Source organism: Neolamprologus multifasciatus, chromosome 19 (assembly GCF_963576455.1).
Source record: "Neolamprologus multifasciatus chromosome 19, fNeoMul1.2, whole genome shotgun sequence".
Lineage (NCBI taxonomy): Eukaryota > Metazoa > Chordata > Actinopteri > Cichliformes > Cichlidae > Neolamprologus > Neolamprologus multifasciatus.
Window position 1 is genome coordinate 10,473,080 of NC_140457.1, and position 24,281 is coordinate 10,497,360.

Sequence of the window (24,281 nt, forward strand, 5' to 3'; positions counted from 1 at the left end):
CTGACAGTTTGAACACGATTGTGTATGGATGGGAGTACTAATAAAAGTCAAATGTAATTACAATCGCAGCACTGCATGGAAGTAAGAGGACATCCACTGGATCAAATTTCATTCATGGCAAAGGTCCAAACGCTGTGGTGGGACAATTCAGGGTAAATGGGGCAATGGCTGTATAGTAGAAGCAATGCGCATGTCACCAAAGTAGGAATCCACATAAAACTATGGAACAAACGGTCTGCCTTCAAATCAAAATGTGGGTAAAAGCCTTTGTTTCTATCAAAGTATGCAGTGTACAAACACTCAGCTCTATATAATCTTAAAAAAACAAAAACCTTTTATTTGTTTGAACTGAATTCAAATATGTCTTTCAAGTATGACATATGTTTGCACAGTCGGTCTGAGCTTCACTAGAGGATAAAACAGCTTGACTGTTCCGAGATGAATTGTCTAGAAATTTTGATGAATACATGATGAATAAGAAGACAGTGATCTGGGGGTTTAAGCTACTTTACAACTACCACCATCATCCACTTTAAACTTTAAATATCTAATATTTTGTTTGTGATTTGATTCTTTCATTCATTTCCTCCAGCCTCAGTTTCATGTTGTGTTTAATGCTGAGAGATAAAAATTGATAACATTTGTACCAAATGACTCAAAAACTAGCAGTCCTATGATAAATGGAACTTTCAGCAAGTTTACAGTGTAAGTTTGTGGTGCTCCTGTGGTGACTTGAGCTTCTTTGTAGTTTTGTGGAAACGGTAACTTCTGTTGACCTGAAGTGGGCCACAATAAAACACTCTTAAAAGACGTTTCTTTGTACCCGCCACAGATCTCGTCAACCTCAGTCAAAGATTTTAACGTTTAGACAAACAGAACATCCATGAAGTATTTCAAGTGCAATCAGATTGAAACAAAATGTCACAAAAAGAGAAATAATCCAAACTGAATGTGTTTAAAATCATCCCCACTGGGAAACTACTCTTGTCAGACTACTGCTGATAATAAATATTGATTTGATTGTTATGACATTATGGTTTCTGCTCTGCATAGATGTGATGTTTTAGACCTAAAACCACTAACATTAACCAGATTTATGCCAGCTAATGCATCTCACACTGTAGGTGCAAGGAAGCTTTGTGGGCACTGAGCTGCAAGAGAGACTCTGTGTGCTGTACTGTCATTCATACGTGAGGAGCAGTTAATCTTATTAAATAAGAAAGGAACGCAGATCATTAAAGTTAGCAGTTGAAAAAACCCAACATACAGTGAGTTTAAACCATAAATGTCATTTCACAAAGTTAATAAGATAATAGCTGAACACAGTCACGTTTCTCATGTCGATGTTATTGGCCTCTACGGAAGCCATTACGCGATTAAGTGCTTAAATAAAGGGCGCAGTGCATCAGATATGGCTCCAACCTTGACAAAGATATTAGGGACAAGGAAGGAAAGAGATTCTATATGTGGCACATTTTGTACACAGTATGTGCTTAAGACACTAATCCATCTCCATACCCTGAAGACACAATTTAATCTTAACTCCACCAACAGGAATCAACCTCTGGGTAAAGGAAAATTATATACCACACTTGGACTTCTGAGGCCTTAAATAGCCATTTGTTCTCAACCACGGTCACACATGCACAATAAAGAAATATCAACATGTTGAGATGCACAGTAAGTCAGTCTTTATATCTAAAATCCAGTGTGGGAATCTGTAATAATAAAAACTAAGCCAAAAGCCAAGAAGCTATCCTTTACTTCATGGATTTACATCCATGATTGAACCTGCTCGGGTCTGTCTGTGTCTCTTGTCAACCATGTAAAATGTCTTGCACTTTGAATCAATTTTTCTGCCAGGCTGACTCCAGAGAGGAACTTTAAAAAGCCAAAAGCTAAATGTCAGCGGCTCTGAGCTCTATCGAGTTTACTCCACTTCAAATGCTACATGCTAATTCGCCGGGTCTATCTTGGGCACGTTTCATTAACAAACACTTTGAAGTCTCATATTTGAAAGTTCAAAACGTCAAGTGAGAGACGACTGATAAACATCAGCTGAGAGATACGTTCAGACGCACGTTAAAGAGAAACATCAAGGCATGATAAATATTCACTCAGTGGATCTGACCCACAAAGAGATGAAGCCTGTCTGCAGGCGCATAAACACTGGGACAAACAAGACTTCCTCGAGGAACCACTGCAAAGCCGTGCAGTGCATTTGAAGAATCAAACAATATAACTAGAAAAACTCTGAGGCATGAGATTAGATGTTTGTGCAAAATCCAGTAATGCAGAATAGAAAATAATAGCCTTTTGTTTTGTCAGTGTACATGTACAACGAAGTTGTGGGTGCTCCACACCAACTGTGCATGGAGGGCTGACCATGAGGTGCCGTGTGGAAGGCAGAGGGTCTAACAGGTGGTGAGCGGGATGCAGGGGTCACCTGTGAGTGCCCCGGTTTTCCTGAGACCGGAAGATCCGGCGATGGCCTCCAGGGGTGGCAGAGGGCAGCCAATGATTTTTTTGGGGCAGTGTTACTTAACCCTCTGCACAGCCTTCCTGTTGTCAATAGTGGCCCCTGCGTACCAAACACCCAGGCAGTAGGAGAGCACCCTGTCCACTGAGAAGATGTAAAAGTCCAGCAGCAGCTGCTGCTGGGCCTTTTTTTCAAAGGCGTCGGTGTTGTGGGTCCAGATGAGTTTGGCGGAGATATTGGTGCCTAGAAATGTGAAGGTGGATACAGATTCCACCCGTTCTCCATTTATAATGAGATGGGAGTATAGTGTCTGTGCCTGTGTAAAAAGTAAACTGGTGTGATGCAGTTATTGTATCTAAAAACACATTGGGTGTTCAGTTTATATGCAGTGTATGATGCTGTTATCACAGTGATATTGCAATGGTCTAAATATTCCTTTAACAAACAAGTTTGATGTTTTGTTTTTTATGGTTAATACAATACAGTGTATACAATTTTGATCCACTGGCCAAAGGAACTGATGAAAAAAATGGGCTTGTAGAGACTTTAGGAGCCCTAATCATCATAATTATATCAGATCTGACTCTTTAGAACAATGACCCATTTTTACTGTTATCAGTGTACAATTTTTCACACAAACAGCAGAATGCATTCACATATTTTTATTCAGTCAGCAGATGCAACATAAAAGGTCACTCTACTGCACTACCATCTATATGTACCATTTTTGATGTAATTATCTTGCTTTTCTATTATTTGCTTTCAATGAGAACTATGCTACCCAATTTATATATTCATATGAAGCAAATCTTATATGATTTATATGTATCATTTGCCTTTGGAACATACAGTAACACCATTCAACACAAATCAAAGTGACATTTCACTGTCATGTACAGGACCTCCAAACCATGCCACCATCCACACCACAACCTTTACACTGAACTTAACATTTAAATGCCAACAAAAGCTTGGCATGGTTCATAACAGTGACATAATAACTATGTGGCATTTAAGAACTTTCTGCTAGATGTAAACTGTCTTCTTGGATAATAGTCAAAAAGAAGTATGGAGCAGATAAAAAAAACAACAGGCATTAATGAGTCAGGCTTCTCCATCTACAAATACATGATTTTAATATTCATTGGATGCATGGCTGGGGGGACTACCACTCTCAGTAATGAATCACCCTGACCAGGTTCTGCCAGATATGGGGCTAGAGGGCCTGGTGTAGCACACTGGCCTCATTGTGCCATATGGAATATTTTTTTAGCTTGTCTGCACCAATTCCAGTGAAAGCCGAGCCAACTTCTGAAACCTGCTGTTGCAAAGGTGAAACCAAGGCTTCACTATCTGCTACAGCTGTCATGTTTGGGAGGATAACTGCGGGAGTCTGCAGCAGCATGGGAAGACAGGCCAGGGTTAGTCATGAATGCAATAGTTAATAGGCTTCCTGTCAGTCTGCCAGATCAGACTTAGAAGGTACCAAACCAACACTGACCCACTCCACCCTGAGGGTGTAATTGAGAAAATTACTGTCCAGAATACAAATCTCAAACAGTGGTGGGATAGTAGCAGCAGTAGTAGTAATAGCAATCAGACAATACAGTGTATTTTACAAAGACAGGCACCTTTATTTGATCAGTGATAAATCAACTGAGAAGGAAGCTCTGGTGTACAATGGCACCCAGCATGTACATTATAATTTTACAATATAAAAATATCTGTCTATCACATTCATAGACATAATCATAATCCTCAATCCACCCTATGGGCAATTTTTCCAGGCCTGTGACCCTTTTCAAAACCTAACAGGAGACCGCAACATTGCATTCACAATATATATGTAGTATAAAAATGTGAACCTTCACAGTTTTGGTCAGACTGGCTCACCCATTAAGGAGGAGATGGGGTAAGTTCAGACATATATTTTTGTGCTATGATCATATAATAAGATTTTCACTGTTGTGACAGGAATTTCACAAATATGGGATAAATAACCACCCACGTGAATGGTCATCTTATCGCACTGGAGGGGTTTGTGTATCCTAGGAGCTATGCCTCTCCCAAGGCAAATTAATGTTGGGTGAGGGGTCAATCAGAGCCAAATTCAGGAAATCCTTATGAAAGAAAAAAAGTTCAAAGCCAGCTCAACCTGACTGAGACAGGGCTACTGGGGAGCCACCCTATAGTCAGGCATGGGGACGGGGCTCAAGGGAGAATGCTTGGTGGAGGTGCATTAGCCCAATGGGCCCATGGGACCCAGACCTCGGGGAGAGAGGTCTAGGTTCTCTGCTCAGACTGCTGCCCCGTAACTCTGCCCGAGCAAAAGTTCAGTGAATCAAAGGACAGATATATCAAATATCGCATTTCTCATATTTTATACTGCAAACCTATTTGAGAAAAATCATTAGTAACTACAGATTTAGAATAAATATAATGGAGGGCACCCTGTGCTCCAACCCAGCAGCAGTTATCTCTAGTCGAAAGTGAGAGGATAGCTGCTGTCTCCCTGCGGCAAACTTTAACAATCTGGCAAATGTACAGCTAAACAGTTTGTCACGATACAGACAGGCTTTATTTTAGTTATCGCTTTGTGGAATAAATCAAATGTGGATGGAAACGGATAAAAAGATCACTTTTCTTCACATTTAAATTCAAGTGAAAATACTGAAAAAGTGACTTATTCGTGAGGATCCGTTTCAGGCAGTTTGCTTTGCCAGGGAATCAATTAATGGAAATGCCATTACTGGTCGAAATGAACCAGTGGCTGGCCAGTCAACTTGCCCAACAGACTTGTTACTGACCCTGGGCCATCAGGCCATTAGTTATGTTGAACCCATCCATCCATCCCCGCTTATCCTTCTCAGGTCTTCTTTTTGCATATTCATTTAGCGCATATTTGTTATTGACCCAAACAGGTGTATGATCTCGATCACTTTTCACAAGGCTTATTCAAATCCCTTCCGTCCCTACCTTCCATAAAGGGGTTAGGCAGAGGTTAGGATGGATTTAACCAGCTTTGACAGTGCAGGTTTTGCTATCATGTTTAAAAGGTTTCCATTTTTTCCCCCCTAATCTCAGAGGAAGGCGTTTTCACAATCTTAATTGTTCAGTGAGGTCTGTGGATAATTCTGTATAACTGTGACATTGATCACCTATGTTGTACTGCGTTTAGCCTCACCAGTCCGCATGTCTAAACAATACGAGGTAAGCAGCAAATGTCAGTTCAATGTTCTTCAGTACTTCATGATGCTGCGCTGCTGAGGCACCTTATGCCCTACCCATCAGACCATAAAGAAAGGAACACTGCTCATCCCCTGGTTCTTTGACATTTTTAGATCACACATCAAGGTCAGTCGTATTGTAGTGCACCAAACATCCCTGGCAACATACGGTTGCTACAATATGAGCAACTGAACTTAGGAAAATCAGCCACAGTTTTCTGATTAAAGCTTTTCTAAACAAGACGGACAAAACATTCAATGTGAATAAAATTACATCTTAATTGGAGTGAGTATTTAATGTTCCAGTGTTCAGTTTGGAGTATTATTCCCAGATATACATTTACTATCAGGATAATAATCTCACATTGCTTCCAAAGGTTAAATGGTAAATAAATGGTAAATGGCCTGTATTTGTATAGCGCTTTTACTAGTCCTGCCTAGGGACCCCAAAGCGCTTTACACGTCCAGTCATCCACCCATTCACTCTCACATTCACACACTGGTGGAGGCAAGCTACAGTTGTAGCCACAGCTGCCCTGGGGCAGACTGACAGAAGCGAGGCTGCCATATCGCGCCATCGGCCCTTCTGGCCAACACCAGTAGGCGGTAGGTGAAGTGTCTTGCCCAAGGACACAACGACCGAGACTGTCCGAGCCGGGGCTCGAACCAGCAACCTTCCGATTACAAGGCGAACTCCCAACTCTTGAGCCACGATCGAAAAGCAAACAACCTCAGGTTAAGTCCTGAGGTTGTTTGCTTTTCAACATATGATCAGAGTTTATCTGTCATTGTGCCTTTCCCACTGGTGTTAGTTTCCACTGAAACCAGGGGACATACCAGCCCTCCACCACGGGGACACTTTTGTTGCAGGCTCTGTTTTAGGACAGCTCCACTGCGAGGATAGAAAATGCCACAGAAATAAATCAGTTTCTTTTCCTGGTTCGCGATAAGCTTTTAAGGTAATGAGTATGCACAACATTAATCATGATTCGCTCACTTACAGTAAAGGCAATGAACCTGTGCTATACTTTGAATTAAGATTAACGAATAAACTAAACGAATTAAGATTACATCGACTTTCTGTTATTTCTGATCGTTTGTTTAACCAGAAATTAGGTCTTACATTTGTTAAACACTTAATCAATTAAATGCTGATTTAAAAATACTTCATTACATTGCCAGTGAGGGGGTGAGTTTGAGAAAGATAGGTGTGTGTTGTGGATAAGAGGGAGACTGGAAAACTGGTTTATGTTCTTCTTATTCAACAGCTGTTTGACATGTTACGTTTAAAACACATTCAGATTTATGTTAGTCTATTGTTAGTCTCAGTTCTTATCTTTTTGTCGCTGGCGGATTTCCTGTGAGGCTGGTAAAAACATTTTTCACTACGGACTAAAGGGGACAGAAGATGACAAAAGCATGAAAACATGAAAGAGACCTTTGCTGTAAATGTGTATCACTGCAGCGTTATGAATACATATTGATTATATTTTATCAATCCAGTAGTGTCCTACCATTTTCAAGCACCCTAGATTTACTGATTTATTAGAAAAGCACTATAGCAACTGATTGCCAGAGACTTTTATCTATTCATAAAAACATACGCGGCCCAAAGACTCTAATGAAACAGTTCACATTTAATCTCTGTGTAAAATTTTGCACTTTATTTAACTGCACGGACTTTAAAAGCTTTAGTTAGTTAGTTATAAGATCTAGAGTTTTATTTTGAAAATGTGTAAATTATTATATTAAATATAGACTAAGAACAAACATGAAACACTTTAGAAACTTCTGCAATAACTATATACAAGAAATGTTGGTGGTCTCAAGAAGCACTATCAGTGGGGCTTATACACCAAAACATATCCATCCATCTTCTTTTGCTTTATCTGGGGCCGGGTCGCGGGGGCAGCAGCCTAAGCCCAGAAGCCCAGACCTCCCTCTCCCCAGCCACCTCCCCTAGCCTATCCGGGGGAACACCAAGGTGTTCCCAGGCCAGCCGAGAGATATAATCTCTCCAGCGTGTCCTGAGTCTGCCCCGGGGCCTCCTCCTGGTGGGACATGCCTACCATACATACATACTACAACATACATATTAAAAGGTCATGTCGTCCTTTACTTCAATGGCAAACAATAATTTGTATGACAAGTATTACCTCTAGGTCCATAAGTGACATGACTGAAATGCATTGTAACTGTACAGTCAGTACATTGTCAGACTGTTAGCAGTGAGTAATCTGCTGGCTCTTAGTTGGTTTACTTAAACATCCCAGTTTGGCTGTGATTACCCTGTAATGGTTAGATGTAAAATGTATCTGTCTCCATTTCATGTCACCTCAGACTTTAGTGCAACTCTGGGTCATGCCACCTACAGCTTCTTTGACAACTCTCCAGTGATGGGATGCACTCGTGATGGGAGGGAAGAGGAATGCAGAGCACTAGTGAGTGATTCTGCTGAGTGGTCTGGGAGGAATCACCTGCTTCTGACAGAAGACCAGAGAGATGGTGACTGACTTCAGAAGGAAGAGGACAAATTGTACTGCGCACCTCACTAACACAATGCTGAACATATTGTTTCTATTTCTGTTCTCCATTTTCTGATTTCAGTAAAACATATACAGATGTTTTAGCTAAAATCATAAACAAACTGAAAATGACTGATAGAACTGTGTCGAGGGGGAAACTCTTGTATCAAATAAGAAAACTAATTGATTTCTCCTGAAATCAAATTAACTAGTAATAGATTTCCAGCAGTTGTCGATATCTGTTCTGGGGTGAGGTAAACCACAAGCTCTGCAGACATGAGCTGTATCATATCACCATGTTGGTAGCGAGGAACAGGGATTTAACAAACCTACATTATTTAGCCTACTTCCTGCTAAGCAGTATGCGCTGATTCAACTATAATTCAACCTGTTATTTTTGGGTGAGTTGCTGGGCAGCCTGGCAGCTTTGATCTTCAATAAAACACAACTCCAGCATACGACCTCCGTGGATGCAATAAGCTGAAGAAAACACAACCACAAAGCTGAGACGAAGAGGATAACTAGGGTTTAGCCACTACAGTTCATGATTCAGCCATTTATCACAATAGTCATAACACATTATTATGGATAAAATGCATCTAAGGTAAAAATCTGAAACCTGGAGTTAAACAGAATAAAAATCTTATAGCCAAAATTTCCATGTCTTTCCTCTGGCCTATAGTGCTTTCTGCAAGGAGACATTACTGCTAAGTTTTGTGCTTTAAGAACCAGAAGGCAAGTGCCGTCTAGTTCTATTATATTCAACCAAAGGCGAACATTTTCACAGCTGTTATTTACAAAACTGGGCAGCTCACAAAAAAAGGCAGCTAGACGGGTAAATGACTCCACAGCCCGGAGTAAAAGCAAACAAACAAACAAAAAAACTTCATTTTATAATGGAGTTAACTGTCACTTTAAATATAGTTTTATTTATTTTGTGTTTTTATGATGATGTGGTCACTTTCTGTTTTTGGCTGTCAGGCTGACAGTGTGCCAACAGAGCATGCACACTTCCGTGCACTTGGGAGCCTCTTCAGATCTAGACAATTTAAACAAATCAGCCACACTGAGGCGGAACAAAAAAAATGTATCGCTTGATGCATTTTATTCGGTCGGTAGCCCAACACAATCTCAGGTTTGGAGGATTTCTGTTCATATTTAACAATTTTTCTGTTTTCTTGTTTCCAGTTTGTGTGCATTTTGAGTTGGACTCACCAACATTTACCAAAGTCCAGATTTTAGCACGTATATAATTTTGGTTTGAATACAATGTTTACTCTTAGCCCAATCTTACACCTACTCTGAGAGCATATTCTAGACTGGCAGTCAGCTGATTTAGTCTGGAATATATAAGACTTGAAAACTTCTTTGTTGTGCATGTACAAGAACACTAACTGCACCTGAAGCATTTACAGAATAGTGCATTTATATTTACCTTCACACATTCAACAAAGACACGCAGAAGATTATGATTAGATCTTACAAAATGTAAAACAAGCCTGCAAAACCATAAACACAACTAGAAGAAAATACAGTATAGAATACAACTGACTAGTCACACACCAAAAATAGTAGTGTGGTTAAGGTGCTACGTGACAGATATGAAACAACTCTCTACTGAAGGGGGTGAATATAATGCTTATATTCAAATGTTTAAGTGGGCTTTAAATAAATATTGTTCTTAATTGTAATGACTGCAGCATATCAGCCTGTCATACTGGAAAATTAAGATTTTAAGCTCCAGTCCTTTCATGTTAATTCCAGGAATTTAACTGAATTAATTATTGGTAAGAACTTTTTTCCAAAAGTCCCGAATGATTAAACGTGTCACCTGATATGCTATTCGCAGCTCATGTCCTCTTATATCTGCAGGGCCAAAGAATCCTTTCTGTATATCATCACATATAAGGTAGATTTTCTTCTCAGCCCTTAACATTTGGATCTGTTATATAGACTGACAGTTAGGAAACACACACAGACACACAAACACACACACACACACAGACACTAAGATTAAAGACTAAGCATATGAACATCAACCCTAACTCTTTCACTAAGCCCTCCCAACAAAGACTCTACAATAAACAGTGAGACATTAGAATGTAAGCACACAAGAGACCTATAAAGTCCTCCACCCACGCCGTGACTACACTGTTACACAGGAGAAATGGAGAAACGAAACCATCCTCCACGTTTCTAGTTCTCACAAAATGTCTAGAGGAAACTGACCAAAGGCTGCAGATCCAAACTGCAGCTGTGTGTTGAACAGAAAAGTGACAATCAATATTTCACAACAGGCACTACTTTTCTTTTCCGGATACGCATAGCTGCACAGAGTGCAGCAATTTGGTTTGCCCTGATTCTTTCAGTTGATAACACAACACTCACCCTAATGGTTTCCAAATCATACTCTTCCAGCACTATCACTTTCTTTCAGTTTCCCAGGGAAAACCTAGCGGAAACTTCAAAATCTTACAGTACGCACGAAGTAGTTTATTCAAGGCATTTGCTTGCTTCCATCAACTTTCCCAGGAGGAACAGCCTGCTCCTGTTTTTTTTAAAGAAACACTGTCGGTGAGGCAGGAAAAACATTGCTAAATATTATCCCGAGATCTGTGACGTGTTTACATGTTAGATATAAAAGATTTGCAGCTTGGAATCATTTTGGTGAAACTGATGAACGGGAAGACAGATGAGAGGTAAAGGATCACTGCCGAGCCAACACAAGGATCAGAGACAAAGTTTAGACAGCCTTTTCCCCAAACAGCTGTCTAAACTTTGCCTAACTTTGTCATCAGAAAGCTGAATATTCTTGAATGTATTCAAGAATATTCAGCTTTCTGATAACAAAGCTGGTGTTTATAAGATTACAGCATCAGACTTCCAGACAAAACTCATAAAACATCAGGCACACAAGCCCAAAGGCCAGCTGACAGTGCTTAGAAGTTACAAAACAAGTGTCTAATGCCTTAAGCCCCAGTTCTTCCCAGCTAGATTCATTAACCATAGAAAAAACAAAAACAAACAAACAAAAAAAAAAACAATCTGGAGGCTTTTTATGAGTCTTTGTGGGGCTGCAATGCAGTGCTCCAGTTTATTGATAATACTAATAGCACTTAAATCTAATTAAGCATAAAATGGAACATGACCTAAAAGGGGATACTACCAAGGCTTTTTATGATCATCTCATACATACTGTGTCTCCAAATTGGTCCTGTAATCTGGCAACATTTGCATGTCCTAACCTTCACATACAGTTTCCTGCAAAAATCTTATACAAGTGCATGGTGCAGTTTTTATCTGATAGGATGCTGCAAGCGCAGAGTAAGTTGAATGGACTCCAAATAATGACAACAGACTACGCTTCCATGAATTTCTATGATGTAATAGTGCGAATATTGTGAAAAATGTCCTCTTTTTTAAAAAAGAAATTGATTCAAAATAGGTAAACTATTATATACATTTTAAAGTAAAATATTTCAGGTAGTTCATGAATATAAGAAATACAGTTTTTCAAAAGGTTAGAATATTTATTTTAAGCTGGAGTAAATTACAGTTCAACATTTTTCACTTACATCACTTATTCCTTGTCTCCTGATGAAGTAAATGGGAGAACAATAAAGACAGTAACAGTAAAGACTCTTCTCCATATCTCTCTGTCGTCAACAGCGCTCTGGTTCATGCCAGCCTAGATGTTGTCCTTCCATCTGTGTCTTTCATGTCTAAGGATTCTTGGAATGGTTACTTGCAAGATGATTTTCACAAGGCCTGATGAATGAGAAGCAAGGCTATGCTATCCCATGAGGTCCAATAACCTACTGGATCTTTCTATGAACCCCTTCATGTTTGGTGTATGAAATGCCTAAGATGTTTTTGTACTATCTCTTCTCTGCTGCCAGAATTCTTCTTTGGAGTTCTGCCATACAGGACGTTTGAGCATCAGATGGATTTTCGAGCAAAGACAGATGTTCTTGTCTCCCCAGATGATCTTAAGTTTTGTTATTCCATTTGTTGCCTGTGCTATCCTTGAGCCTTCATCTGACATGATTGAACCAAGGAACCTGAAGGTTTTCCCTGTTTCCAATCTTGTCTCTCTCTGATTTCAGAGTTGACGCCTTGGGCATTAGTTCAGTACAAGCAACCACTATCGTGGGGAAAACTGCTGATGCATTTGTAAAGCTGTCAGCTTAAGACAGCAATCATAAGCTGACACAAAATATCAAGGCCAACCAGTTTGATCAATGTCATTCAGAGAGTGTGGCGTTTGTATAGTTTGTTTGTGGGTTGTTGTTTTTTCCTCCAAATTGCATGAAATTATTCAATTTCACTTGACATTTTCACTCCTTAATGTTTGTAAAACACACAGCAGAAGTGAAAAACTCCAAAGTGATCTAAGCAGTAAACTCAAATTCATAACAGCAACATAGCTTTTAGACTTACACAATCGATGCAAAGTGAGCCACGTAAAAGTGTTCCAGTTTCATATAAAAGGCATTAAAAAGTGTAAAATACTGAAGCAGGCTGTGTTGAATGACTCCTGAAGGGAAGTGATCTGAAACCATCTCAATGGCCTGACACTTGCCTTCTGCAGATGTCTCTGACACTCACATCAACATTAATGCAGTCAGTCTGACAATTACCACTTGCATCTCCTTCTTTCATCTCCATGAAGAGAGATGGATAATAGATACACGTATAAATTACTATCATGAAGATATGCTGCTGTTGGATTACAGGGAGAACATACTGACAAAATGACATCCCATTGAAAGATGGGACAACCAAAACCTTCAAAACTGTCCAGATATGAATGAATTTACACCTGTAACACCTGGCACAATAATATTCATTTCTGTCCCCAACAGAATGGTTAAGAGAAAGGAACGTTTTTATGTCTCTTACACAAATTCAAAAACCCACATCTACAACAAAACCTTTTTGTGCACATTTTTAAGTTTGCCTTTTTGTCATTAGCACAAATCTATCTGCCCAGTTTGGATGTGTATAACTTATTTAAAATAAAAGGCATAACAGTGAAATGATTCTGAGACTTTTGGAAGAAGATACTTGGAAGAGATGCATTCGGGCCACCCGCTGCTTGTCAGTAATAAATGTAAAGAAATTCAGCTCCTACATAGGCTGCTTTTGAAATTGTCCGAGAATATCCGAGTTGTGCTCATGTATAAATGAAGAGAGCCATAAAATATTACAACAGAGAACTGTAAAGATCTGGGGCAGTTTCTACTATTAAGGCTGCCACTTAAAAACAGAATCAGTAATAAGAACTTCTTTTCTGATAAGAAAATCCTTCGAAATATACACAAAAAAAAAAAAAAACCAAACAAACAAACAAACAAAAGAAAAAAATAGCAGTGTGAGGTTCAGTGGCAAGTTTTTTTTTTAAAAAAGAAAAGAAAACGACAACAGCCTTAAAGATAGACAATATTCGCAGCCTCTGATAGACCACTTGCCCACAGAGGTTGGTGATATCATCCAAAGATGGAAGAGCACATTGGGTTTGAAGGTTCCAGGTTAATTTTCCTGTATTCAACTGAAACTGAGCGATGATACTGAAACTGTACAGAAAAGCAGTATGACTGACCTGTTTTTAGTGCCTTTTATTCCTCAAGCGTCGGCAAAGTTAGTTTTATTAAACTCACTTGCGAGTTAAAGTATGGGAAGAGGAAGAATGCAATCAATTTGGATGCAGAGCCAGGAAAACATGTTTTAAAATTGGAATCTTAGGCATTGGCCTTAGTAGAGACTGTGCTTTCAGAGCTCTCTTTTCTGTTTCAGTCCATCATTTTTTAACCTTTGACTTTGATTTGTGTTTCTTCTCCTTCTCCGTGAAAAAGTGTTGAAATGATGTATGCGTTATGATGTGAAACACTGATGTAAATCAGTCCAATTACAACAAATACAATCAATAAAACAGAAGTCATAAACCAATAACATGTAGCACAATGTATTTATATGTATCGGAAGAATAATGCTGAAAGATTTTTGCAACTTAAAGCAACTAGGACCTTTTTTTTAAACTTCAGTTTGATAAAACAATAAAATAAATTTAAAATAGCTTTTCAGAAAAATACAAAAATATCTGGTGGTTACACAATTTCTCTTCAACATAAGAGAAAAGATGACCTAACCTAAGTTAATGTGGGGGGACCTGAGGCAAAGCAAACACAAACGCACTACAGCTGCTCCATCTTACTTTCTCTGATTTCTTGGAGTGAATACATTATGTATGCTGCCAATGTGGCATTCCACACATCACTATTCTCAGGAAACCAAAGGCAGGATAATAGGAATTCATTTAAGAATTCATTTCATTTAAGAATTTCATCCTCTTAATTTCACATGACAGCTATTTCAAGAAGTCCTCGGCCCAAATGGCTCACCAGAAAAGTAGCTCAGCTTCTATAGTATGTTGCTGTTGGATCTATGCCATAGTGTCAGCAGACTTGTCATATGAAATTAATAAGGGAGGAGGGGTCTTAGCTGCTATGGGGAGGAAGAGGAGCAGAAAGTGGGTCATACTCTGAACATACAATGTTCACTGCATTACAAGAGCGCGACCCTGGGCTTCTCTTCTATATACGATGAACAGAAACAACTAAATCCACCAGCCAAATACTGTGAAGGTCTACCTTAAGCTCGCAACATCTCTAATTCACTGGAACAGAGACCTCTGGATGTGTGTTGCAGTGTTTGCAGTGACAGTGGTTGATTAGGAGCTTAGTGTGGTTCCACTGTAGATTTGAATAGTTACAACTCTGCTGGGAGAGGCCACTGCCCTCAGGGAGTGCCATTGCCACGATGGCACTTCCTGGCAATAATGTGCTTTTTAATTAACCACATTAACGGCAGGAAACAATTTTAGTCAGTGGGTTAATGTTGTGGTTGATCGGTAACCACAGCCTTCATGAAACGTCACGTACGGTGTTATTTTTAGTGGTGTAAAACTCACTTGTACGAGCAGACCTTATGCTGACAACCAACACTACACAGCTGGATTGAAACCAAGCTGTGTACTCTTGTTCTGCAGACTACCAGTGCATGGAAGCAGCAGTAGACTGTGGGGAAGCTGCCACAGTACACTGCCAGTCACTGGGTAAACAAGCAAGCAGGAACTGATGTGGCATCTTGATGTATTCCCACTGTCATCCCTACAAGATTTACGCTATAAAAAGACCAAAATGCAGTTTTGGTCTAACAATTTTGTAGGAACATCTTTTGTGCAGCTTTTGTTCTCACTGGGAGAACATACCTCATACCTTGAGGTTGGGTTACTAATAGGTCAAAGCACTGGATGAATTGGAAGCTTGAGATTTACTGTGGGCCACAGAAGCCTACATAGCACACAGATCCCCTTCTAACCATATTTGGAATATCTACAGTACATACACAGCAGCATGATTAGAAAGAAACTCAACAGTCTCACTAAAGATTACAAATCATTCACGTTTAATTCAGTTTTGTTGCTTGCAGTGTTTAATTTGCCACTGTAGTCCCACTGACACCACTAATAAAAAGGGACCTTCATGTTTAAAATATTAAAGTCAACAAGTGGAAAGTTAATGCAACTATTACTTGTTTTAAAATATACATTTTCCCTCGTTTTCTCCACCACATTCAAGTACGCAACACATCTTTTTTGTTTTGACAAATCAAGGAGCGCAACAGTTATTTTCTAGGTTCTGGAGGAGGTTTCTTCCTGTTAAAAGGGGGGTTTTCCTTCCCAGTGTAGCCAAGTGTTTTTTCAAATGGGGTTGTTTGATTAGTGAGGTGTTTTTCTGTATTACTATAGGGCAGGGGTCTCAAACTTAAACGAGCTGTGGGCCACTGCTGGCACTGAACTTCAAGGCCCAACTAGCATTTTATTTCTTCATTTCTGGTAGGGATGACGTGGGCCACAAGTGGCTTCTGGGCCGCGAGTTTGAGACCCCTGCTTAAGGTCTTTACCTAACAATATGCGATTTGGTGCCATCCAAATAAAACTGAATGGAACTGAATCCCTGATCTGCAAAAGAAGCATGGATTCAATTCTAAAATTAGCTGCCAAACATGGGAAGATTTGTCGGTGTTATTGTGTTTAATCTTTTTTCATTTTTATGCTTTTGATTTTAAATGAGATGTGGGGAACTTCTGTTTGAAACACAAGATAAAACTGAGATTTCTCAGATTTCAAACTACCGATCAGATCCCTCTTAAATGTGTTCACCTTCCATTGCCATGCTTTCTGTGAGGATAATGTGGGACAGGATAGTGGAAGAGATAATGAAAATTCAAGTCCCCAACAGATGTGCACTACATTAAAAGGCAGCTCTGCACCAAAACCTTTAATACAAGTTCAGAGGCTTAAGTGAAGAAATCGTGCCATTCATTCACTACCTTCCTATGAAAAGCCATGCAAAATGTACCAATGCTCTTTGTAATGCTTGCCCTTAATGCAGTGAAGTAACTCACATTATTCATATGTGCCGTGTGGAATTAGCACTAATATACAGAGAGTTTCAGCACGTAACAAATAATAAGCTGCTTCCATATATGACCTCAATTTTAGAAGAAATATAGCACTAATCATGTTTCCACCAGTAGTGCACTGCAAGTCAGGTGGGGGTGGGGCTGTTTAGTAATCAGCAATGAGTGTCTCAGATGATATTATAACTCAACATCATCACTATGATGAACAACTTTAGAAAGCTGTGGCTTTTCTTTGGACACAATGATTTAGCTTTAAATGGTTCAACTTCTACTTTAAGGGTGGATGCTTCCAGTTTGTGTCACTCTCTCCAGTTTCACTATCACTTGGTGAGCGGTTTTCAAGTGTTTGCAGACGAGTTGGTGTCCCATATAAACTACACGCGGCTGTGGCTTCGACTACTAGCAAGGAGTTTTTTAGCGCAGCATCGCACACCTCCTAGGGCCAATTTAACCTAGCAACAGCAAGCAACCTCCCGCAACCACTTGCCAACTGGCCTTTGTGGCTGGAGCCTTCGCTAACTTAACAGTTCTACTTTTTGTCTAAAAAGATTGACTCGAATTTCTGCCCAGTAGACTAATTGGCTTGTACTACGTTGATAGAACACCACCAAATCTATACTGGATCCGAAGTAAAGCTGTTAATTTGTCAAGTCAATTGATGCCTGTATGTTTGATGGGTTTTAATGGGATATGGTGGCTAATCTTTATTCTCAAAAGTCTGCAAAACACTCAGCAAAAGCAAAGCTAAATTTTTAATATAGAAATAAAGAGTGCAACTGCTCTACTACTCTAACTACATACTTTATGTAGTGTAGGTTATAGGTTTCACACTATGCCAGTGCTTATTCTGTTAAGAGAAGCCATGCACAAAAAAAGTAATTAGAACTCAGTTTTTGAATTCATCCAAAACAAATGAAGCAACTCCTGATCAAAGCAGTTCAGTGTTGGACTCGGTGCTTGCTTTGATACAAACTTAAATAAAACTTCCCCCTTTACTTCAGCTTCCTCTTACATGTGCCTGGCACAAAGAAAAGAGAGGTTCTTGCTAACACAGCAATTTAAATTCTGAGAGCACCTCATAGTTTAAAAGACCTATTTAGCCTTGTGAAACACAAGCCAAAGCACTAAAGAATAAAAAAGGAGGAGCTATGTGAAGCATTTAAATAAATGAGGTTGCTTAAGATAAATTTGTACACAGAACAACTGCTCAAAAAATACTCACTCATCGAAAACAAAATACAGCAGCCTCTTCTTGAGTCAAATCCAAAATAAGCATGCTATTGCATAAACTAAATGTGTTGTGCATTTTTGTTGCTTCCACTGAGCAAAGCTCCTCCAGATGCTCTACTGAATAATTCCTACTTGAATGCAACATAAAGGCAGAGGGCCATTAAAGAGAAAATTTAATGGGATAGATGGATGTATATACACAGAACAAGTGACCCTGGACAACATTAAACTTATACAGGTCAGTGCTCTGCTTTACATTGTACATAGAACAGTATCTGTGCTAGCAGCATGGATCAGTTATATTTCTCAGTAGTCACATAATATTGAATATGTGCTCGTGTACTGACAGCTGTCGTTATACAACGGAGTAGTGAGATGATCAGCCAGCCGGACAAGAATTGACTTAATCCCAAACTATAAGCATGACATGTTTAGGTTTTGGATGATCTGTACAATGCTATTCAATCACCCTGCCCCCAACTAGCTCTCGGCACCATAAGGGTAATACTCCAGGCACATTGCTGCAAATGCCCAGTGGTTTGAGCTAATCTATACTGACATAACATGAGTAAAGTCAATAGTAGGTCTTCCCTACAGTACACTACAGGGCGACCAGTAGTCGAGAGAACGATAATGGATAGAGGACATGATAAAACTGCATCATACTGCAGCATGACCAAACCATTTATGCCTGTCAGGGTTTTTCCTTGCTCAACATAGGTCTTTGAGTCAGGGCTTTTACACAACCATGATGGGTCTGGACTTCTGGTCCATATTACCTTATTTAAAATAAGTTTTATAAACTCAAAATAAAAAAATAAAAATTACAACCATGGCGGTTTTCCTTTGGAGGGAAAACAAAATTTCCTTTCCTGCGCCATAACACCTGCAGAGATTAAAAGTCACTCAGCACATAATCCCAAAATCTGGGTGATGGAAGAGCGAGACCAACTTTGCCTATACCCCATATTCAGCAAAAGCTTAATCGGTTGAATTCAACAAAGCTGAAATATCCGCTCACAGTAACAATAATATTCTTGATTGATTAAAATGAAGTAAGTCTCTTTGCTTATCCCTTGTAGCGCCCATCTACTGGCACAGAAATGACAATAAAAGCACAGGATGAACTGCAAGAGTCTTTAGGTCACTTCTTTAAATTTAGACTTAAAGTCTAACAATTAATACACTACAGCTATAAATCAGAATCAGAATACTTTATTAATCCCTAAGGAAATTATGTGTGATTTGTAGTTTGTGTTAGTCTTGGGATAGGTAGACCCCATCCCACATTATCTAACTCAAACACTTCAAACACAGCAATTCACACTGGAGGAAATACTATTTAATTCAACATGTCTTTGGACCTTCAGAGGAAAACACTTAACATCGAACACAGAAAGGTCCCAGCAGACTCCAGAACTGAAACCTGGGACTTTTGCCCAGTAAGGTGCTAATAAGTGCTAACCACTGCATCACCGTGCCATCAGAAGAGATTGAACTATTTTTAAGGCGACTCAAGGGAAGCACTGAAGGAAACTGAACAAAAACTAAAGTCACCAGTCCATGTGCAGGTGGCCAGCATACTGTTACACTTGTGCTCGCTTTAAACTCCGTGCTGGTGTTTTAAAACCAACTTTGTTCAACAAAAGCCATTCTATTCAATCTCCACTTTATTGTGACAAAGGCAGAGACAGCTGTCAGCTGCTGTAGATCTTGTATTTTGCCAGGCTCTATTCAAACTGTCTTTTCTTCTGTCAAAAGGGGCCTGCTGGTTTTGTTTGTCCTCTGATCCTCTGGAGAAGCAACACAGAAAAAAAAAAACTTATAAAGATTTCTTCTCCAGGACGGTTTTCAAGTGAGGCACTGCAGCGAGGCCTTCTGGGGAGTTGAAGCCCATTGTAAAGACAGCTATAAAGGGAGCTTTTCCAAAGAGGGATTGGGCTTGATGAAATGTGATGTATGCTTTACTGACAAATGATGAATAATCTGGTGCATATCTTTAAAAACACCCCCCCCCCCCCCCCACAAAAAAAAAAAAACCCTCTATCATCTTGTCTGAAACAAAACTTGTTTCAGACTATATCTATGCAGCACAGATTCCCATTTCCAGCAGCTGCAATTTCATGAGCAAATATATCAAGCTTTTTTTTCATGTTACATTTTCAGAAAATGGCTTGTTGTGTCACCAGCACTTAGATCATTTACAGCTTAATCAGCTTTACTATTTTTTCCCCTCTCAAAGTCAGCAACAGGCCCTTTGGGTCTGTGCGAACAAGTCGTGCGTATAGAATCGGCAGAAAAGCACACTGAGCTAGAGACTGAGGGCAGAAGGCATTATGTGGTTACAGATGCAAACTGCTGTGGTTCATGAATACCAGACAGAATAGGGCCTGAGGACATACTGTAGTGTTAAAATCAAACAAAGCAAATGGGAGACCAACAAGTTTTTAAAAAAAATAGAAGAACAAAAAAATGGTATGGTGTGAAGAGGCTTTACTAAAACATCATGTAAGCATAAAGTAATATATGGTACACTACACAGCCCAAACCTAGATTTAAAACATCCCCGTCTTGTGGTTAATAAGGCCTGGAAAATATAATGCAAACATTGAACTGATCTCTAAATGAGAGTATACAATATTATAGTTCTAAATGGTCCAAAATTTAAGCAGAGGAGAACTGGTGGAAGAGATGGGTTTACCCTTAAGCTGCTGTATGCTATTCCTGGTGAGAAAATGGGCCGTACTGGCCTACATATCTGTATCCTGCAACCGTTTAATGGACTCCATCTGATTAAGCTGAAAGGCCAAACTGCTCCGAAATCTGTTTCCATAACAATCAGTTTTACCTGATTGTTTTACTTTCAAGTTTTCTTTACTAATGAGCTACCGAATGAAGCAGAGTCATCGTTCACATTATAAGTGAATGAAATAATCGTGCATGTCTTTGCGGTGCAAATACCGAGACGGATCCAATGGGCCAAATTTAATGAGCCAAAAAGTTTGACCGACTTCCTACTGAAATGCACCAGGATGACATAATACTCAAAATGTTAAACACACAGTGGATGGCAAGAGAACCACAGCTTAACGTTCAGGAATTGGCCACAACAGTAAAACCACCTGCCCTATGATGTGTAAATCTCTGACCCATCATGGCATGGAAACAGGATCTCAGGGGATCAGTGCCTGGCATTGCGACATTGGCGAGAGAGCCGTGTGCTGGCTCCAAAAGCAGAGTACAACTTTTAATGAGTAATTGCAATGCAGATGGGTAAAGAAAACTTTCCTAATTAGAGTTTCAATAATAAAGCAAATAACAAAGCGCCAAACACTGCATAATGAGGCTCACTTGATACAAAGAAGCACAAATACAAGGACTGCAATCCTGACCAAATATGAGCTTAATCTAACTAGAAAGCTGCATCTGGCTCACTACCCCCTCAGAACACATTCATTCATTGTTGATGAGCAGCATTTTAAACATGTATCAGCTTTGGAAAGACAAATAATCAACACGAGTACTCTCTTGCCTAAGCACCATTGCTGTGAAAAACAACTGTGCCTTAGGTCTGAAAGGGTAAAAATATGCCGGGACAGTGTGCATCAGTGCTTCTAGCAAGGATTCACTCTGACACTCTGTTACAATACAGACTGTTTACCATTTAATCAACGGTAAACATCCGTTTTCTTCACTATAATCAAATCCAAAATCCATCAGTCACACCTTCCTCTCGGAGACAGGCTGTTGAAAATAAGCCAAACGTGTCGCTGAGCTTTTCATCTGGCCGGCCTTGGACCGCTCGCTGAGTGTATTATGGACTGAATGGATTTGGTTAATGCCAGAGCAGAACAGCTATCCTCTGCAATTACATTAACTAACAGCCCCTGCAGTCAACACAAAGAGCAGTTGTCAGGATGGGGAAAAAAATTCCTCGAAATAAAATGACATGCTGTCAGTCAGTCATCACGGCAGACTGATCCACTGTCCACAGAGGTCGGAAGCTTTTTAACTCTTGTTCATTGTTTTTCTTGCGATTGTTGCTTAACCAGTGAAACTGAGCAAATGTTATTTTCTGGCAAAGAGTGAGTATTGTTAGAATCATCAACCACTTGGAGAAGGGGAGATTTAAAATATTATTATATTTTAAAATTGCAATATATAACTTATATATTATATTATGTATATATTTATAGATCAGAAGACTTGTGTATAAGAATTTGCTAGAAATCCCAAATTACTCACATCTCTTTGATTTTTTTTTGTGTAAAGTATCAGCAACAAAAACACTTTGTATCCATATTGTATTTTGAGATGTTGAAACTGGCTAATAGTAATAGTCACTGATGATGGGATGAGCCTTAACCATTGAGAAATTTTATTTGTAACATTTAAAAAAAGAATTACACTATAATATTTTGCACGATGTATACACATTTCTCCATATAGCTATAATAAGTACAGAACAGAAACCCCACCACACTGTCCTAAATGTAAAAATCGTGTAGTCACCAAATTGCATTATTTGCAGGAATGGGTGAAAATTCAAATGCTTGGAAAGGTTTCTGCCTCCCTTAAAGAAAAGGCGGTCGTTATTCAGTCTGTTTTAATGTTATCAAAGAAAAGACTAATGGTCAAATGGGTCAGCGATGATCCTTTTTCCATTTCCATGTGGAAATTTCTGATTTACATGTACATGATGGTAAAACATGGTGTATTCTAAGCAGGAATCCACGGCTACAGAGCCAAACAGCTGGAGCTGCAGCAAATCTTTTATTATAAAACACCACATTTTTCATTTTATGTGCTCAAATTCAATTCCAGTGTGGATTTAATGCCCCAGTTTGGATGTGTGAAGGGTGCTACAGCAAAGGATTATGGCAGAGTGGGATAATGTCTTCTAAACGCTTGAACTCAACATTTTTTTCCACATAAAATCACCTTAACTTAATTTAAAAGATGCACACTGAGGGTCAGAAGGCTTTGTAAGTCTTACTACTGTTTCACCAAGTACCCAATCAGTCAATTCAATTAGATTTAATCCAGTTAAGTTTAACACTAATATGGAAATGTTTTGAGTAAACTAACACTACAATGAACCTCAGTGAACCTTTGCCAGAGACTCCAACACATCCTCAAAGAAGAATCACTTGACGTCAGCACTATCAAAGAAATTTGTCACACTCTTCATCACATTCGCAGTAAAGTAAGCATATTAAATCCAATGAGACAGCTCTTAAAGACCCAGCATTTATTATCAACTTAACTGCAAGAGATGAAGTCAAAATATCCTACCTTGTGGGTGTAAGGTGCTTGTCCCAGGTTAATGCCATCTTTTGCAAGTTTATCCCGTATGAGTACTTTGAGCTTCAGTTTGGGATAAGTCACAAAGTCATTACAGTCTGTGAACCTCAGGTTATGGTTCCCAGGACAGGAGGCCTGGTGCACTCCTGCAGTCTGTGCGTGACACCTCGGCGTCTCCAAGTCACCCAGTCTGTCTGAGTATGAGATGTGGTGGCAGGCAGAAGCATCCAGAGGCTCTAAGGTGAAATAGTACCCAGGTGCTTTCCTTTTGTCCTCCTCTTTTAACGCTTGCACTGCTGTGAGCAGCCTGTGTCTGTGATACTGAATGCGGACCCCGATAGCATCCAGGTCTGGTTCTCCAATCTGCTTACAAACTTCCAAGTCATCATACCCATTGTCAAAGAATGACTCCACATACTGGGTCAGGTGGAGCTTAGACAGCCACTGGAGGACGAGATTTGGCCCCTGGCTCATCTTAAGACTGGAAATAGAGAAAAAATTTAAGTGCACATCATCATCATCTCCATTCACACTGGTGCTGTTGCGCTGGGCCTGTGCGGTGGCAATCCAGCACTGTGGTCCGTAAAACTTTACACAGTCTCCAGTTCACTTCTCCAAAGCAAACACATGTATTGCTTGTGGATAGAGCATTAGACAGCAAAGCAGGCGCATATCAGGAGACAGCAGGGTACTGTCAGCTGCCCTTTGACCTCACCCAGCCACGCTGAGACACCTGCACTTCCCAAGTTTTCCGGTTCAGACTCTGTTGCTGTCACATCGCTAAAAGTTTGGGAAAGGGCTAAGGGTTTCACATAACAATTTCCCCCTTGGACGCAGTCAGCGAGACTTCTAAATGCAAGGCTGTTTAGCTAGTCTGAGCAGTCAAGGGAAGCGTAAAGTTAACGTTAGCGGGGGGAAAACTCTTTAAGTGAGTCCGCTGTGTTTCTATTAGATTTTAAAATTAAAGTACAACGATCAACGACAAAGAGTTGGTGTTGGTCAGTGTGCGTCCATCGTCTTTGTTTCATT

At 39.7% G+C, this 24,281-nt stretch overlaps 1 protein-coding gene across 3 annotated transcripts in view; it reads right to left on the minus strand.

Moving 5' to 3' along the window:
• sash1b (SAM and SH3 domain containing 1b) overlaps positions 1-24,281 on the minus strand; it is a 57,190-nt gene that overhangs the window by 32,545 nt on the left and 364 nt on the right. For all 3 annotated transcript variants that reach the window (XM_085144061.1, XM_085144060.1, XM_085144063.1), the window contains exon 2: positions 23,244-23,733. In XM_085144061.1, coding sequence (XP_085000187.1) covers positions 23,244-23,726 — 483 coding nt within the window. In that variant the 5' untranslated portion in view covers positions 23,727-23,733. The remainder of the gene's footprint in view (positions 1-23,243; positions 23,734-24,281) is intronic.